The sequence below is a fragment of the Maylandia zebra genome, linkage group LG22, assembly GCF_041146795.1.
Source record: "Maylandia zebra isolate NMK-2024a linkage group LG22, Mzebra_GT3a, whole genome shotgun sequence".
Taxonomy (NCBI): domain Eukaryota; kingdom Metazoa; phylum Chordata; class Actinopteri; order Cichliformes; family Cichlidae; genus Maylandia; species Maylandia zebra.
The window spans coordinates 33168839-33187055 of NC_135187.1; the positions used below are offsets into that span (position 1 = coordinate 33168839).

At 43.1% G+C, this 18217-nt stretch overlaps 1 protein-coding gene across 2 annotated transcripts in view; it reads left to right on the forward strand.

The window, feature by feature from the left end:
* Positions 1 to 748: 748 nt before the first annotated feature.
* The window catches only part of adcy2b (adenylate cyclase 2b (brain)), a 74293-nt gene continuing 56824 nt past the window's right edge, over positions 749 to 18217 (forward strand). For both annotated transcript variants that reach the window (XM_004563649.5, XM_023154926.3), the window contains exons 1-2: positions 749 to 1530; positions 16731 to 16928. In XM_004563649.5, coding sequence (XP_004563706.1) covers positions 1267 to 1530; positions 16731 to 16928 — 462 coding nt within the window. In that variant the 5' untranslated portion in view covers positions 749 to 1266. The remainder of the gene's footprint in view (positions 1531 to 16730; positions 16929 to 18217) is intronic.

The following is an 18217-nucleotide window of genomic DNA, read 5'->3' on the forward strand; positions in this document are numbered from 1 at the left end:
TCTCAAAACTTTCACTCATTACCAGCCCTCCTACCCCTCCCTCCCATTTGAAGCACTGATCTCTCTCTCTCTTCCTCCCACACTCTCTCTGTCTCATGAGGTTTTTCCTTCCTGACTTTGTTTCTTCTTCCCGTTCCTCCCCCATTCTTTCCCCCCTCCGAGTGTTTGTCTTGCCTGTCCTTTTTATCTCTGTCACTGGCTGCTGGATGGTATTTTGTGCTTGTTCTCTCAACACTCCATCTCCTTGGTTTTGCACAGCTGTTACAACCCTTCTCACTTTCTCTGTCTCTCTCTCTCACACACACACACACACACACACACACACACACACACACACACACACACACACACACACACACACACACACACACACACACACACGCTGACACACTGTTTTTCTTCTTCTGCCAACTTCACAGTGTCTTCTTTTTTTCCTCTTATGTAAATGTCTTAAGTCTCTTTCCTTTTCTGTACCTTGTAAACAAAGACACACACACACACACACACACACACACACACACACACACACACACACACACACACACACACACACACACACACACACACACACACAGTCTTGAGTCATATACCACTTCCCTCCACATTATCTAATCTCACACATCACTATTCTCACACTGCTCTGGTAGGTACAGCACACACACTTTTAGCTCTCTCTCTATCACACGCGTTGGAACACCCTCTCTCTCTCTCTCCCTCCCTCCCAGTTACACCCCCCTCTCTCTCTCTCTCAGTTCCCATCCGCACCTCAGCAGAGTAACATGCTGCTTCGGCACAACTACATCTCTAAGCAGTGAGAAGAGACTGCTGCCAGCTCCCCATCAGACTGACCAGACACAAAGAGCAAAGCCCGGAGGAGAGGCAAGAGGTGAGAACCTACCTCCCCTCGAGTCTTCCCTCTCCGGAGCCTCTGACGGGAGGAGGAGGGATAGAGGAGAGCGCTCGGTTTCTCACTGTCCTGACTCAGTTTGGCACCTCGGGGCTGAAGGAGCGGCAGAGGATGCAGAGGAAGCTGCAGGAGCTGGAAAGTTGGCTCTGCTTCACTCGGCAGTCGATCTGTCACTCTGCAGCTTAGCAAACTTTAAAATAAATAAATAAATAAAGCAGAAGAGGAGGCGGTGGACGCTGGAGAGTGAGGAGGAGGAGGGAGAGAGAAAGAGAGGAAGAGAGGAAGAAAGCACCCTTTTCCTTGCGCACGTGTTTTTTGGCAACGAGGAGGCATCACTATCCATCCAGAGGAGGCTACCCATGTGGCAGGACGCTCTGTGGACCCGCGGACGCTACCTGCTGGAGAAGAGCGATGGAGGCGAGGGGCCTGAGGGGCCCGAGAGCCTGGGGGACGGGTGCCCGGGGTTCCAGGGTGACGTGTGCGCGGAGGGCGAGAAGCCCCAGGACTGGCTGTACGAGTCGTACTACCGAATGAGCCAGCAGCACCCGCTGATCGTGTTCCTGCTGCTGATCGTCATGGGAACCTGCCTCGCACTGCTGGCGGTGTTCTTTGCTTCGGGACTGGTGAGAGTGTGTGTGCATGTGTCTGTGAGTGTGTGTGTTAACAGGCTGTCTATGTGTGTGTCCTGGGGGAAGTGTTTTGACAGGATTTTAGAGGTGTGGTGAATAATCCACACAGCAGTCCGAGGTTAGTTTGAGTCTAAAAATAAACGCTTACAGAGCGAAAATGTTGTCATTGTTGTGTTTGAACAATAGACACACGAGCACGTGCTCTGTGTTATCAGCACAAATTCCTGCTTTTGAGGGTTTTTTAGTCACCACAAGGACAGATTGCTTATTAACGGAGTAATTTCAGCCTTTAGCCTTCTTTTTAATAATGAAATGAGAAGATCCATACCACTCTTGCACACTTGCCGCTTATTATTTCTGCCATGTGGGAAAATGTTTCTCATGTCAAGTGAAAGACTGTTTCAATCAGCCATGGTGGCGATATGAGTCATTTAGTAAAAATATACTGAATAAATATTTCATATTATTGTGTTCAGAGAAACAAGCGGCAAGCAGAGGGTCAACGAAAAAGAGACAGGACAGACCGGAGGGTCCTCCCTGTCTGAGTAAAGTTGCGTAGAGCAGAGTTAGTTTTATTTCAGCATTTCCCTTTTGTTTCTCTCTCTCTTTTTTGCATTAGTGTGTTATTTCGATGGTAGGGTGGGTCCTGTGTTTGAATCCACCGGCTGAGCGGGAATTTTGTGTGTGGAGTGTATGTTCTTCCCGAGAGGAAAGGGCTCTCTCCAGGTACCCAAGCATCCTCCAAAGGTCTAGAGACATTCTTGTTAGGTTATCTGGCTATTCTAAGTTAGAAGTAACTATGGATGGCTGTTTCTGTGTGTTAGCCTTGCAGCAGACCGGTGAAGTGTGTGGGGTTTGCCACACTTTTAGCCCCATGAGAGCTCACAGCAGCCCCACTGTCAGTCTGAAGTGGATGAGCAGAAGAAGATTAATGGATGATTAGATTTTTTTTGCCTTTATTAGACATGACGGTACAGAGTAGGCGGATAGATCCAAGTATCGATAGTATCAATACCAATGTTGATATTGATATTGGATCAATACTTGATGATGATGATGACTCGTCTCATAAATCATGACAAACCGCTCTTCCCCTAGTAATGGTATCTGCATTACACAATACTGTAATTACTTAGTATTCGATCGATAACAGATAAGGTCAGTATCACACAGCATGAGGAAATCAGGAAACTGTTTTGAGACAGACTCGCACTCGGGCTCATTCAGTACCCCTCTCAAAGTGTGTCACCTGCTCAACCAGCGAGGTGCCCTTCCAGACCCAGTTTTGCTGCTGACTTCTTCACGTTTTCTTTCAAAATCTTCACACATCTTTCTTCCTTCATGATTCCTTCCACAGGTCCAGACACATTGAAGCGTCCGCACAGCAAAATACTTCCACCACCGTGTTTCACTGAGGGTACGGAGTTCTTTAGGTTATACACCTTCTTTACGCAAATATAAGCAGCATCTCTGTGGCTAAATAGTTCTATTTTCATCTCATCTGACCAAACTATGCGCTTCCAGTGTATTCCACTGTCGCATAATCTTTCTCCAGGTTGTATTTAGCTCACTTCAGTCTGGCTTGAAGGCGTTTCTTCTGCAGAAGTGAAGTTTTTCTTGTTCTGCAGCCTCGCAGGCCATTCCCGTCTTCTTCGAGATTACAATTCCCAACTTGGTTAAGTTGTTCACTCGTGTCTTGCCAGTTGTTCTGGGTTTTTAGGCAAATCTCTCACTAGTTTTGAGTCTTTGAAATCCTTCACTTCCTGCCTCTGCCAGGTTTGTCCTGCACGTCGTGGCTTTCTTTGAATTTCTTGATGTTACAGTTGGATATCCAGCTCCTGCTTTGTCAGCATCAATTATTGTTTTTCTCAAGTCCAAACTGATTTCTTTTGTTTTTAGCATGATGCTTTCATAAGTGACAGCTCAGACCCTTACTAAAGTATTTATACTGTTTGTTAATTGGAAGATAACAGTTTCTTTTCAATTTATTTGACAAGTTTTCACAATTACAAAGTTAAAGCACATCAAAGCACAGCAGTGCTTTGTGCTATGGGCCAATAAAAAGATCAGATTTTCAGAGGGGGTAATGATAGTAAAAACAACTGGTAGTTTTTGTTTTTTGTGCAAACAGAAATATTTTATCATGACTCTTGGTTTATTTGCACATAAGCTGACATCGTTATTTCAAACTTTAACCATGTTTAATATGGTCACCTACCACTGTAACAGTACATATACATATAGGGGAAAAACGTAGGAAACACATAAAAGGTCCCATTCAGGTGTGAAATTCATAGAATTTTAACATAAATTCAACTGAAAAATCAAATGTAGCTTGAGCTAAAGCTGCCACAAAAAAACACAGCAGTCCTGTTCTTCCTCTCCTCGCCCCCAACCGATTGTGGCTGAGCCTGGTTCTGCTGGAGGTTTCTTCCTGTTAAAAGGGAGTTGTGCTCACAGGGGCTCATCTGATTGTTGGGCTTTTCTCTACATTACTGTAGAGTCTTTACCTTATAATACAAAGCACCTTAAACAGACTGTTGTTGTGACTTGGCGCTGTATAAATAAAACTGCTGTATTTATAGAACAAGACACATCATTTCATCTTAATTATCTTGATATCATAATTGTTGAAATCAGAATGAAAATGCTATCACATTCCAAGTTCTAAGTCATTTATAATAAGAATAAAGAGTACCGTGGACTTTGGATTTCATTATGTTTCTCATTATCAAGAATCAGAAAGAAGCTTTATTCTCGGGATCATCGAAGAGCGCTGTGATCAGAAGAAGAGTTTTAGTTTTGGCATGAAACTGAATGAGACTGAGGTGGGGAGATGGGGAGCTGTGTGTGTGTGTGTGTGTGTGTGTGTGTGTGTGTGTGTGTGTGTGCGCGTGTGTGTGTGTGTGTGTGTGTGTGTGCGTGTGTGTGTGTGTGTGTGCGTGTGTGTGTGTGCGTGTGTGTGTGTGTGTGTGTGTGCGTGTGTGCGTGTGTGTGTGTGTGTGTGTGTGTGTGTGCGTGTGTGTGTGTGTGCGTGTGTGTGTGTGTGCGTGTGTGTGTGCGTGTGTGTGTGTGCGTGCGTGTGTGTGTGTGTATGATTACGTGTGGCAGCATAAGAGGCCGTGAAGCGGCACTTTAAATCTCAACGCCGGGTTTGCAGAGCGGATCAAGAGCACGATGACAGTTTAGTTCGCGGCTACGTGGGTGTTGGTGCTTTTGTCAAGTGAAAAGTGTTGTTTTGGCCACAAACACTCAACCATAAACACAAGCTATTGTTTCGCCAGCGCTGCCTTTGTGTTTCATGGAATAGCCGTACAAAAGCAAGCCCACTCATTGCTATTGCTGTTGTTGTTTGATAAAGATTGTTTTGCTCTCATATGCCCAGGACGGTCTTTAGACATTTGTTTTGCTCTCTAAGTAGCACCTCGACTCAATAATTGTGGGGGTCATTCTCAGTAGCACCTCCACCTTTATTGATGCCTTCTATTTAAAACAAATCAATAGAATTTATTGCACTCCCCGCTGGTCGATCTAATCCTCCAAGTTTCCTTTCCTTCTTAGGCTCTGTGCTTCACTGGTTAAATTACAATCCCGCAGGTAATTTCCCATCATTCTCAATGCAAATTGAAATCATTCATTTCTTTCCCCCCAAGTTTGCTCCTATTAAATAACATCCAAGCCTGTCTATAGTGATGAAGCGGTTGCTCAGCGAGGCGTGTGTATTTATTACTGCTGGACCAAGAAGAATGGCAGGAATAAATAGAGGCTGGGTCTGAAGCTAAGAGGCTGGGCAGCAGAGAGAGGGGAGGATGTTGTTGTAAGTGCCGAGGCTTTATCAGTGAGCCGACAGAAACCCAACCAAAGCAGCGTTAATGCTCCCAAAATTGCTGCCCACTTTTATCTGTCGCCACACATCATGGCTGGAGTGGCTCAAAGTGCTGTTTTAAGAAGCCGGCCCCTCCACCCAGTTTGCGCAGTACGTGTGTGTGTGCTGGTATGTGCATATCAGCGATTGTGCTGTTTGGGTGTGTTTGTCTGAGGAAGTCTTTTTTAATTTCTGTCCGAGTAATTTTGAGAGGAAAATCATTCTTGTTCTTTCTGCCTTGAGGTTGTATTTTCTGTGGTGTGTGTCCTCCGTGTTAACCTAAGGTCATTCAAAACATAATTTGACAGTTTAATCAAAATCAATATTCCGTCTGATTATAGAAGATTGGTAATCTGTGAACTGTAACCGCTCTCATTGCTGCCTTGGTGCTCATCACTGATTCCAGCACTGTTTCTGCCGGCTCGTGAGCAGTCTGTTGATATTTTAAGTAAAGCAACAACACAGATTTAGTTTCCTTCTCGTTGACAGTTTGATCGATGGGAGGCAGTGAGGGAAGGGTGTTTTTGTAATGATGGATCACCAGCTGTTACTGGGAGAGAAGTAAGGTGACCGAGTGGAATGAAATAGATGTTGTGACGTCACTGACTAGGTGTGGTTGGAGCTACACAGGGTAAAAATAATCCACTAGACACAGAGACCTCAAGCAACAATGCTGCGAAAAATTGACCTTTTCTGAACTATATTCAATTGCTTGTATATTCTTGATTAAAGTGCCTTAAAAAAGATATAATCACAGTTAGATATAATTACACAGTCGTGGTAAAAAAAAAGAAAAGAAAAAAAAGGAAAACATGTCCCCCAGTCAGTTCTAAGGTTTTAAGTACCAAGACATCATAAAAACAATCTGGTCTTCAAATTAGGGAAATTAGATCTCCCAACAAAGTGAGTTCACATAAACTTAAAATAAATCCATTTGGTTTGTAGAAGCCACCATGTTCTAGTATTTTAGTATTTAATATTTATTTATTTATTGTCATTGTCAAGAACAATGAAATTGCGTTTGGGGCTTCCATACAACCCAAAAAAAAGAAGAAAATAATAAATACCCCTTAAAACCCAAGTGTACATATTTAACCCAGTGTGACTCCAATGCAATAAGACAATCCTTAGCAATAATGTTCGTAGAAATTCAGACAAAGACCTGAGAAACATGACAAAATACAACAATGCAACCCATTCAATATTATTGTACTGTGAGATATGATATCAGATATGATAGTTATCTATTTAAGAAAGGGGGGGGGCAGGAGGGGGAAGAGAATAAAGATATGATGCACCAATGCAGACCAGTTCATTGCTATTAAGAAGTTGGATATGGTTATTGTCCGTGAGAGGGGGGCAGAGAGTTCAGGAGCCTCACAGCCTGTGGATACAGGCTGTTGGCCAGTCTGGATGTTCTGGCCTGTATAGACCTGTACCTTCTCCCTGAGGGCAGCAGATGGAAAAGGTGGCGCGCAGGGTGATGTTGGTCCCGCAGGATACTGTGCACCCTCCTCAGACAGCGAGTGGGGAAGATATTACTGAGCTCTGGCAGACTTGTTCCAATAATTCTGCCAGCTTCTTTCACCACCCGCTGGAGTGCTTGCTGATCGGCCTTGGTGCAGCTGGGGAACCACACTAGAAATCCATACGTCAGAACGCTGCTGATGGCACAGTTATAGAAGTTCAACATCAGAGATCTGGGAATGTGTGCGCTCCGCAGTCTCCTCAGGTAGTAGAGGCGCTGTTGGGCCCTTCCGTACAACTGAGGTGATATGGTTGCCCCAGGACAGGTCCTCGGTCACAGTTACCCCCAAGAATTTAAAACTGCTCACCCTCTCCACCGCCTCACTGCCAATGAAGAGAGGCAGATGGTTGTTATGACCCCTCTTCCGGAAATCTACAATGATCTCCTTGGTCTTTTTGGTGTTTAAGACCAAGTTATTGTCGTGGCACCATGACTCTAGTTGTTGCACCTCTGTCCTATAGTTTGTCTCATCATTGTTGGATATAAGTCCGAGCACTGTGGTGTCATCTGCAAACTTAACAATGAGATTGGACGCGCAGGAGGAAATACAGTCATGGGTGAAGAGAGTGTATAGCAGAGGGCTCAGAACACACCCCTGAGGGGCACCGGTGTTGACCACAAGGGTGGAAGAGGTGTTCTTACCCACTCTGACACTCTGTCTACGGTTAGTGAGGAAGTCCACAATCCAGTTGCACAGAGAGGAGTTAAGTCCCAGTTGGTGGAGTTTGGGACGGAGTTTGTATGGCCGGATGGTATTAAAAGCCGAGCTGTAGTCCCAGGCTATCTTGAATACAGTGACCGAGATAGATATCGCCATTCTGACTAATCATGTTTTATGTGTGTGGTTAGAGACCAGCTAAGTAGTATGCCAAAGGTGGAAGAGAAGAGAACTCATAGGCAATTGCATGGTGTTGTGTGTGCACTATCAGACGCTGATCATACCTACCCTTTATCTTCTCCTTTATCTTACCTTCACCAAAGAAGCAAAGACAAGAAGGAAAGAGACAATGTGCCCAACATCTGGATAAAATATCACCTTCTTCCTCCTCACTTTAAGCTGAATCTCCTGAGCTGAAGTCAGGGCTCTAATACACGAAAATATGCTTATTTATTTCAGATATTTCCGCAGTTACTTCTTGTCAGCAGATTAGACATGGAGGTCTTAGATGTGAGAAGACCCTCCCATCTTCCAGCAGCTGGTGGCAAACTGGCTATACAACAAGAACAGCTGGTTATAAGCTAATATTACACCAGCTAATGTTAGGCTCAAGTATTCTAAAAATCACACTTTCCCTCTGATAAAGTTTGATTACATTCTCACATCGTATTAGAGTTTGTTGAGTGTCTGAGTCTAACAATGTTAGATCTGCAGTGGATGACAATAGCCAACACTAGCTAACAGTAGCTAACAGAGGCTAACAATATCTAACGGTGCGTTCACACCGAACGTGATAGACGCGACCAGAGCGTCAGGTTTACATGTAAAGTCAATGGAGGAGCGCGATGAAGCGCGACTGAGGATCCCGCGAAAATTCAGAAGCAGATTTGCATCACGGAAACGTGAAATCACGAAAATGCACCAGTTGCGCGACTGACGCGTTTGAAGCACGAATAAAAATACGCACGGCAGTTTGTGTGGTGCATTTTGCGCATTCGTGCGTATCGCGTCTACCACTCAAGTTGGAAAAATCTGAACTCAGCGTCAAGTCGCGCCGCGACAACCAATCAGGAGCCTGGTTACATGAGGAGCTTCTTCCCGCAGGCGATACGGTCTCTCAATCACACCACCACACAGTACTGACCCACACATACAGTTCTTACACACACACTGGACTTTCTGGACTTTGGTTTTGCACAACACTGGTCACTATATTCTTCATTTCCAGTTAATACTTGTACAGCTGCTGTTATTGTGTATATATTTATTTAGATTTAGATTTCTTCATACATTCTTATATAGTTCTATATTGTGTATTTTGTTGTACAGTTATTTTATTTTCAACTTTAATTTATATATTTATCTTTATCTTATTCTTCCCAGTTAAATTTACCCTTCATTCTAATTTGTGTTGTACAGTTATTTCATTTTTAACCTTAATTTATATTCTATTCCTTCCTAGTTAAATTTACCCTTTTTAATTTTTCATATTTATTTCCTATCTTATTCATAGCCTTTTCCTTTTTTGTTTTCTTTAGGTCACGAGCAGTTGTCCAAGCATTTCACTACATATCGTACTGTGTATGACTGTGTACGTGACAAATAAAATTTGAATTTGAATTTGAAATTTGAATTTGATGCTCTGGCCTAGTTCAAATTGGCAGGTCCAGCCAAAGCCCCTCATTCTTCATTCAATATGGAGGAAAGGCTCATCAACGCCGTAGCAAACCACCCGGAGCTGTACAACACCAGCTGCTTTCTCTACCAAGAATTTTAATATTATTTCAAATAAATTTTTGTAATGACTAATGTCTCAGTTCTACTACACAGCAAATATTGGCACACAACTTGACACATGTAGAATTTATTTCATATTATACCAATGAAAAAATATACTACTATATAGGAACATAGTGAAGCCCAATTATTTAAGAGAGGTTAGTTTATTTTGGAGGCAAGCTCCATTTATTAAGAAATTTTTTAAAAAGGCAGGAACGCTTTTTAGAGGTTTGTGGGTGGCGGGAAGTCACTGGGACTTCAAATGAGCATATATTAGCACAGGTATCGATAAAGGACTACCATATTAAACACTTTTGCTAACCGCAGGCAGACGGACAGGCGCTCTGCAGGTGGGATTGAGCGCCTGTAGTTGGTGTTTAGGTGGGCAATGCTTGGACCGACCCGGAACAGCAGCTCCTCAAACTGGACGAGGGAAAGTCGGCGGTACCGCTGAAAGCAGCCGTCATCCAGACGCAGCTCCTGGAGCAAGTGGTGAAACTCACCAAACTGCTCACGTGTCTGGAGGACCTGATGGACCCAGGTATGGCAAGGACGTCCTTTACGCCGCTGCTCTGCTCTCCACAGTAAATAGAGAAAGGAGACTCTCTCTTCAAACGCTAGATCAACAGCTGCCATCTTGCAAACATACCATCTGGCACTACTTCATCCCACATGTCCACTTCACGCGCGTGAAAATTGCAAATTGGTCGCGCGTTGAGGTGCGAATGTGCACGTGACCAGCTATGGGCGTCTGGTACTTTTTGGTCGCGTCTATCGCGTTCGGTGTGAACGCACCGTAAGAGAGGGTAGCAGTAGCTAAAAGAGGCTAACCACAGCTAATAGAAGGACAAAAAAAGAAAAAGAGCGATACTGATAGAAAAGTTCAGGATATCCCCAACAGCTAGGATTATGCACTTGAATTGGAAGGAAACAAAATTCAGTTGACTAGGATATGCAGTCTCCTGATATCTAGTGGTGAAATTTTTGATGCTGTACCCTTAACAAAAAAGTCAAAATGCACAAGCACTGTGTAAAAACCAACTAAACTATTAATGCTTGAGTGTGGGAAATATTCAAGACAGCTGCTATTATTCCTAGGAGAAGACAAAAGTGAGTGAATTCCCATAGACTTCCTCATCTAACTCGAGTTACTGACTGACTGAACCGCTCCCCTGTGTTGTAGTGTTTGGCCCCTTTTTTCTGTCTTATTAGTGGAATTCTCTGATGCGACCTGCCATGTAGCACAGATCATCCAGAAGGCTATTAGGCTATTACTAAGCACTGATTAGCAAGTATGTGTGTCTGTGTGTTGTTTATGGATGTAGGTTGTTGGTGTTAGCTGACAGTGCTCCATCTTCAACTCTTGTTACTTCTGTCTCAAAATGACATCCACCCGACATGTCTCCCTCGTGATTGTGATAAATAAAGGAGTAATTCAGTTTGAGATACGATCTAGTCCTCATTAGCCCCTTGAGCCTTTAAACTAACATTAAATTTATCAGATTTCTTTGAAATTCATAGTTCATCCATTTCCAGAGTTAAAGCAGAAATGCGACCAAGATTACCATTTCTTCATGGCTCATCTTTAAATAAGTGATCTTTTTTTACTCAGCTGCTGGGCCTCTTGAATCTGCAGAAGCATTTCAAACTGGTTTGATCTACTGAGCAGCACCGTCTCCCTGCTGTGGGCATCAGGCTTCTTTTTATTCTGCTGGCAAAATGACCATTTCTTCACTCGCCTCCGATGAATTCCTTCACCATGGTGCTGTGATGAACGGATGTAAGATCACACAGTTGAAGTAACGCAATCTCTCAAGATGAAATGAAAACAGTCATGACAGTTAAACACAACAAAAGCTGCTAAAGCGCCCATAAAACATCATTGCAGTGAGTTAGTGTCCTTTTCGTGATGGTAGGTCCTCCATTAAAGTGACTGTGACTTCACTCCAAACTAGCTTTAATAATGTGAACCATAAACTTTTAGGTTCAGCGCTGGATGTTCTGCAACCTTTGACCTGTTTGTGGAGAGCGCGTTAACATTTCTCTGTGCCGCAGATGGGCCTTCAAGGGAAAGGGTTGTTGATTATTGATGAATTTCATTACCAGGCTGAGAGCAAATTGAAGGAATATGCCACCAGTGCTGCTTCATCAGACAGTATAAATATTCAGCAGGCACAAGCACGTGGAAAGAACATACGCTGCCGCGATCGCAACACACCCTCTCTGGCCCCCATTTCTCCTCAGTTTCTTTATTTGGTGCGTTTTTGTCATTTTGCTGCTGAATAATTAGATTTTTGAATCTTTGCGTCTCTTTCTGCCACTGTTATGTCTCCCCATACCCCTCCCCAGCCTTTTTCCCCTCCCAGTATAATAGCTGGATGAGACAGACTGGGTTAAAAAAGGAAATTATTGTTCTGGGTGACAATGCTGCACAATATAGCAGGCAGACACACCCCACTCCCTCTGTGCTATGTCAAGGGAAAACGCTTTAACCAGTTTCAAAGGGGTTTTAACAGGATTAGATGGCCTACGATCAGAAATGTGCAAAGTGCAGATGCTTCTTTCTGTCGATGTGAACAGCTGCTTCACTCCAAATGCGCATGTAGCGAGAAAGGAGGTCCCTCCCTTTTCTTTCTCTATATGTCTCTGACTTGTGTGCACATGTGTGTTTTGCGTGTGTTTCTAACGCTAAAAGAACCTCTGCTGTTGTAAGAGTTTGCAGTCTTGCTTACATTCTCATTAGGATTCAATCTGTGCTCCGGGCTGACTGTATAGCTGCCGTGGCGTCAGCAGCCGGATCCCATGGGATCCCTTCACCAGACCCTGACTCATGCTACCGCTGCTGCACCATGTTGCCACATTAATGCTGCTATCTTGGATTTGTTCTGACCGAATAGCTTCTGCTGTATTTTAACAAGCAGCTCGAGTCAATAAACTGTCAAAACATCCCGTTACTGAAGGTTGAGGCTGTGACATCTTGTTTTTTCCTTCTCTCACAGAAATTGAATTGGACGCGGAGAGGATCCAATGCGTTTCTTTGCCCACACCGGCGTGCCTTTTACTGTAAAATGGCTGACAAGTTATCACAGAGAGTCTCGCTCAATTATCATGCCGGACCTGTCAGTGTAATCATGACTCGACTAGAATAAGTTTAAATGGTTTATGTGGGCACTGGCTTTAGGATGGAGCCTGTGAGGTGTTTCACATCCTGCTCTTTGGGTGAATGATGGTTATTTTGTTGCCTGTTTTCCCCTCAGAGTGTATAAATTCTGAAAAGATGTTGCGGAGTGCTTTATTTGCACATTAGTTGCAGAGTGCACAGGCGGATTAGTAGAATGAGCTCTAGGAGGCTATGCACTCCTTTTTTTGTGGACGTTCACTCAGCACAATCAGACCTGCTGAAAACACTACTGTCATTATTTCTTGGTGCAGAGGCTCAGCAGCTAATCAGATCATAAGTGGCAAGTGAAATTTTTAGCAAAATATTAACTTAATTAGTCATACCTCTTCTGTAGGTCCAGGCCAAATTAGCCAGTGATTTTTTACAGCTAGGAATCCGTGATACATCCAGCAGGGAAAAGGGACAACAATCTAACAACTGTCTCTTGGCTGTCATCAGTCTTTAATTAGCATGACTGTGGAATTGGTATTAAAGTGGGCCATACACTTAGTCAAATAATGAATTAAGTGTATGTGCAAGTAATCTCTATGAGCCAAAAGCACAGGCTCTGTATGATTTCAAAGAGAGGGGGAAACCTAAATCTGGTCATCTCATTCAACTATTAGCAATTCAATTTAAGCCTTCTGTTTGTGAGAGACAGCCAATCAGAAACATCCATCCATCAATTTCCGGATCACGGAGGCTGCAGCCTAAGCAGAGAAGCACAGACCTCCATCTCCCCGGCCTCTTCCTCCAGCTTGTCCAGGGGAAAACCAAAGCATTCCCTGGCCACCTGAGAGATATAATTCCTCCACCGTGTTCTGGGTCTGCCCTGGGGCCTTGTTCTGGTGGGACATGCCCGGAACACCTCACCCAGGAGGTCCCCAGCAGGCATCCTTGTCAGATGCCCAAACCACCTCAACTGGCTCCTTTCGATGTGGAGGAGTAGAGGCTCTACTCTGAGCCCCTCCCGGATGGCCGAACTCCTCACCCTATCCTATCTCTATAGGAGATGCCAGCCACCCTTCAGACAAATATAATTTCTACCACTTGTATCCGTGATCTCGTTCTTTCTTCACCCAAAGCTTGTGACCATAGGTGAGGGTAGGGATGATCGACCGGTAAATCAAGAGCTTTGCTTATGCAGCACCAATTCGTCTGTTGACCTCCCACTCTGCCACCCCCCACTAACCAGAAACATAATGATATAAAAGGAGGGTGACTTTAAAGGAACTTTATATCATGCAAAGTTACTGTAGTTCAAGTCCAGTCCTCTAGAGGCCATTTTCTTTCATCCATCTATCCATATCCATTGCAGTAAAGTTCGGAGCTGGACCACTGCTGTGTCACTGAGGACTTCTTAAAAGATGATAAAATGCAGGAAGTGAGCTCTGGCAGGTTGGCAGTGGATGGTGCAGCCAGTTACTATGTGGAGCTGGATGACTGGGTTGTGGATGTAGCAGCTGGAGGGTCAAGGGAGGCTAGTTCGTCATCCTCTGGTTGTGGTTGTTGGCCAGGTAGGTAGCAGGAACAAGTGACTGGAAATTGGATGAAGCAGATGGATTTAAGGAGTTAAGGAGACTCAGATACTACTTACATCTGAGCAACTGCAGTCATCTTTCCGCTTTGCAGTTATTGGGAAAACTGTCCAAACTTGTGGGAGACTGAAGGAATTGTGGATGTTTGTTGATCTCCCACCCACAGGGTTTTAATGTTTGTGGATCCAAGAATCCAGGTGGAAATCTTACAGCACCACACAAACTCGTCTTTAAGCTCCCCAGAATGTACATCAACGTCGGCTGGGTCCATCATTCTGTCATGTTTGAGGGAAATGTGGACCTTTGAGGCAAAGTAAAAACAAACAAACAAACAAAAAAACAAAAGTCCATAGAGGTCCAAACAGGTAAACACTCTGGGAGACAGACGTGACAAGGTACTAAGGCAAGTTGCAGCTTTAAATACACTAAAGGCTAATTAGAAACACAAGAAATGATTGAAGGAAACAAGGTACTAGTGAAACTAATCACTGAGAATGAGACAGGAGATTAAAAGTAAGAAAGTCTGAGAATATAACATGAAAAAAACAAGCAGGAAGTATCTTGATTTTCTGTATAAGTGGGTCAAAGTGCTGGGACCATGACATCACTATCTTGCTGCAGGATTCAAACCCAGGATGTTCATGCTGTGAGAAGACAGAGCTGACCACCAGGCTGGCCCTTCTAGAGTGCAAGGGAAAAAAATATGGAGCAGGAAAATGAACATCATGAGTTCATCATCATGTTCATCACGTATTATTCTCCAAATAATGAATATTGTTGCAAAAAAAAGTGCACTTTTTTCCCCTGAACTCGTATGTAGAAGCCTCAATATAAGCAGCAAGTAGGTTTGGTGAACCCTGCAGACTCGTTCCATTACAGTTTTTGTTGGATTTGTTCTAGTCTGCTCATGTTAACAATTATAAAAATGATAAATAAGACGATTATGAATCTACCTTGAATCCCATAACTGCATTCGGGGTTTTTTGAGTCTCCATGCTGAGAACATTTGACCAGAAAGGTAAAGATTGCATAAAGAATAAGCAAAAGCTGCATAAGCTTTAATGAGTCTCATATGAAGCCATTTTTCTTGAACCAGTTGTATATATCTGGCAGTTATATGAGCTCATTTGCACTTGATTTCACAAGTTTCTACAAAGAAGAATCAATATATTAATAAGGCATGTAATTGCACAAAGCTAAATGAGAGAAAAAAGCTGAACCACTGTGTGGGGGAGAAACAAAAGAAATTACGACTTGACGGGATGGACAGTTTTTGTTGCCTTTAACGTCTTGACCTGCATATATGCCAAATGAGGACGAGAGAGTGTTCTGTCTGTGTGGTGACAGCTTCTAAATGCTGACTTTGATAGTGTGAGCGTGGAAGTGATGCTGTAGCACATTCCCTGGGCTCAGACTGTCTGCCTGCCGATCTGTGCCGTCTGCTCGTCTGTTTGTGCGTGCACGCTGTGTAGTACCGCCATCCTTTTGAGGACCTAACATCATCACTAGCAAACAAAAAAATGAGCAAACATTTTGTCAATTTGGAGTTAAGGTTGAAGCTTTTAGACATGAGTGTCTAAAACAATATCAGAACTCATCTGTGTGGTCTGGTAGGTGCTTCTTTGCCTTCAGGCTGTGCTCTGGTTAAGGGACATGAATTGAGAGGATGCCCCAATTTCGAACGGGTGCAAAATGGTTTCGGCCTCGAAGGTGAATTATTCCTTTTTCAGTACTGGCCGTTTTCAAGTATGTTTTTGGGTGGCTCATATTTTTTTGTGCGTTCCCACAGCAGAGACCTCCCATGTGAGACAGATCAACCCTGAGCCCATTTTTGTTTTCTGAGGTTAGGCAGGACAATGTTTGCAGATGATCTCTGTACCGAGATATAGGGACCAGGTGGAAGAGAGTGTGGAGAGGTGGAGGTACGCATTGGCGAGAAGAGGAATGAAGCTCAGTTGAAAGTGTGAATGAGAGGGAGGCTGATGGAAAAGTGAAAATGCAAAGAGCAGAGATAGCGAAGACAGATGAGTCCTGTGGTCAACCATCCAAAGCAATGGACAGTTTTAAAGAGAGGTGAAGAAGACATTGTAGGTATTATGGGGTGAGCATCAGGGATTAGGAAGAAGCTGAAAATTAGATTCAGTAACATTTTCTTAAATCAAAATCCGTCCATAATTGTGCTTACACATTAGTCAGAGTGCATGGTTTTGACCTATAGAAGAAGCAAACACACCGAGATCTGGTCATCAGGTCCCCTTCTCTTTAACGGAAGTGGTACCTCCTTAGCATCATTTTCCGATGTGCAGATATAATCCTATATTAAGAATCAGGTGGGGAGATGATATCAGATGAGTCACAGTACAATCAAGAGTTTGCCTCCTTAATCTTACTTTTGTTTCCTACCCTGCCTTATCTCTCTGTGTTTAATTTCGGCCGTTCCATTATGTGGTTTGGTGTAGAGAGAAAGAACTACTCTTTGCACATGTAAATCTCTGGCATTTTATCTGCATTGAGAACGGGGTTAGGTGAGATACTGACAGAAGTGGTCGCATTCTGATGCCACGGGAGAGCCAATTAGAGGTGATTGGTTAACCCAGGGCCAAAGCATGAATGTGTTCAATTTCACCAAACTCACCTCACCTCCAACCATCTCTGTCTCTCTCCAGAATACAGAAGACCACTTGACGTTCTTGATCACAGTGCCCACTGCGCTCTTCCTCTTCCTGTCCATCTTCATCCTCGTCTGCATCGAATCTGTCTTCAAGCGGATGCTTCGCCTGTTCTCACTGCTAATATGGGCCTGTCTGGTCACCATGGGTTACCTCTTCATGTTCTCTGGAGGGAGACTCAGCCCCTGGGACCAGGTAGATCGTTTTCTTTATTTTCTGTGTGAGTGTTCGGGTTGATCAACAAGAGTTCAGCAGATGGCTTTAAAATGTTTACAGCTGTCCAATTTGGAATTGAGAATCTTGTAAAAGTGACTTGAAGGGGACCCTATCATGCTCAACTTTATTTTGTATTGTGACTGTATTTTGTGATTTGTGATGATGATAATGCCTGAAATTGTAACTTGACTACTGAAGTTAGTACAGTAATGCATTACATTACTGCATTTCTGAAAAATGCAATGTGATTACAGTAAAGTGTTGTTTTGTAATGCATTACACCCAGCACTGGTTGACAGTCACAACAATGGTGGAACAATCATTATACTGGTAAAAATCATGAAAGGAAAGATAATAACACAGCCAGGTGTTTGAGCCCTGCAAAGAAAATGCATCAGCTTGAAGTCATATTCGGCAGATACGTTTTCATACTTTTATAAAGCTGAAGGATTCACACACTTCAGATTAAAACTTCAATATGAAATGGAAGCAGCAAAGCTTTTCTGCAGACTCTGAAAGACTTAATCAGATGCTACCTTCCTGTGAAGTAAACTAACTGGATATAAAAGATGGACATAGCTTGTACACTTAAAGAGGGTTTAAGCCCAAAATTCACACTTTAGCTCATTTAATTACATGTAGATTTTTCATGTAGATTAGTCACATAAGTACCATGAAAAACTTTAAATCTAATGGAATCTGATAAAATGTAAATGAAATGTACTTTCATGATTAGTTTACACCAAGCACATTTTCCTTAATGATTAATCAGTTGATTCAGTGTAAAGTTGATCATATATATTTCAATTTATTATTATTTTTATCCGGTCTTTAAGCCGTTTCGGGTCCAAACTTCACTTCTGGCCCCAAATTCAAAGGAACACTACGGCATCACTGAAAGTTAAAAACTGTCTAAATTCTTTAATTTTTAATAAAATCATCGGTGTGCCTGCTCTACCAGGTGTAACAATTAAGTTTAACATCCAGGCATCCATGATTATTACAATTTATTAAATTTAATGGAGTTAGACGTTAGCGGGGAGTTAGCTAGCTAGTTTCCACCCAAACATAATTTATTATGCTCTGGCTGAGAGATTTCTGAAAAAATTAAAACGTACAGCTCTGCTATCACTTCCAACATAAATGAAAACAAAAACCTAAACAGAAGTGATGTTTGTAGGGTTACTGAAGTTGGACTAGCTGGTATGATGTGCTACGTGGTGGCTAGCTACAGAGCTATGTTAGCATAACATAAACACAGTAAAGAT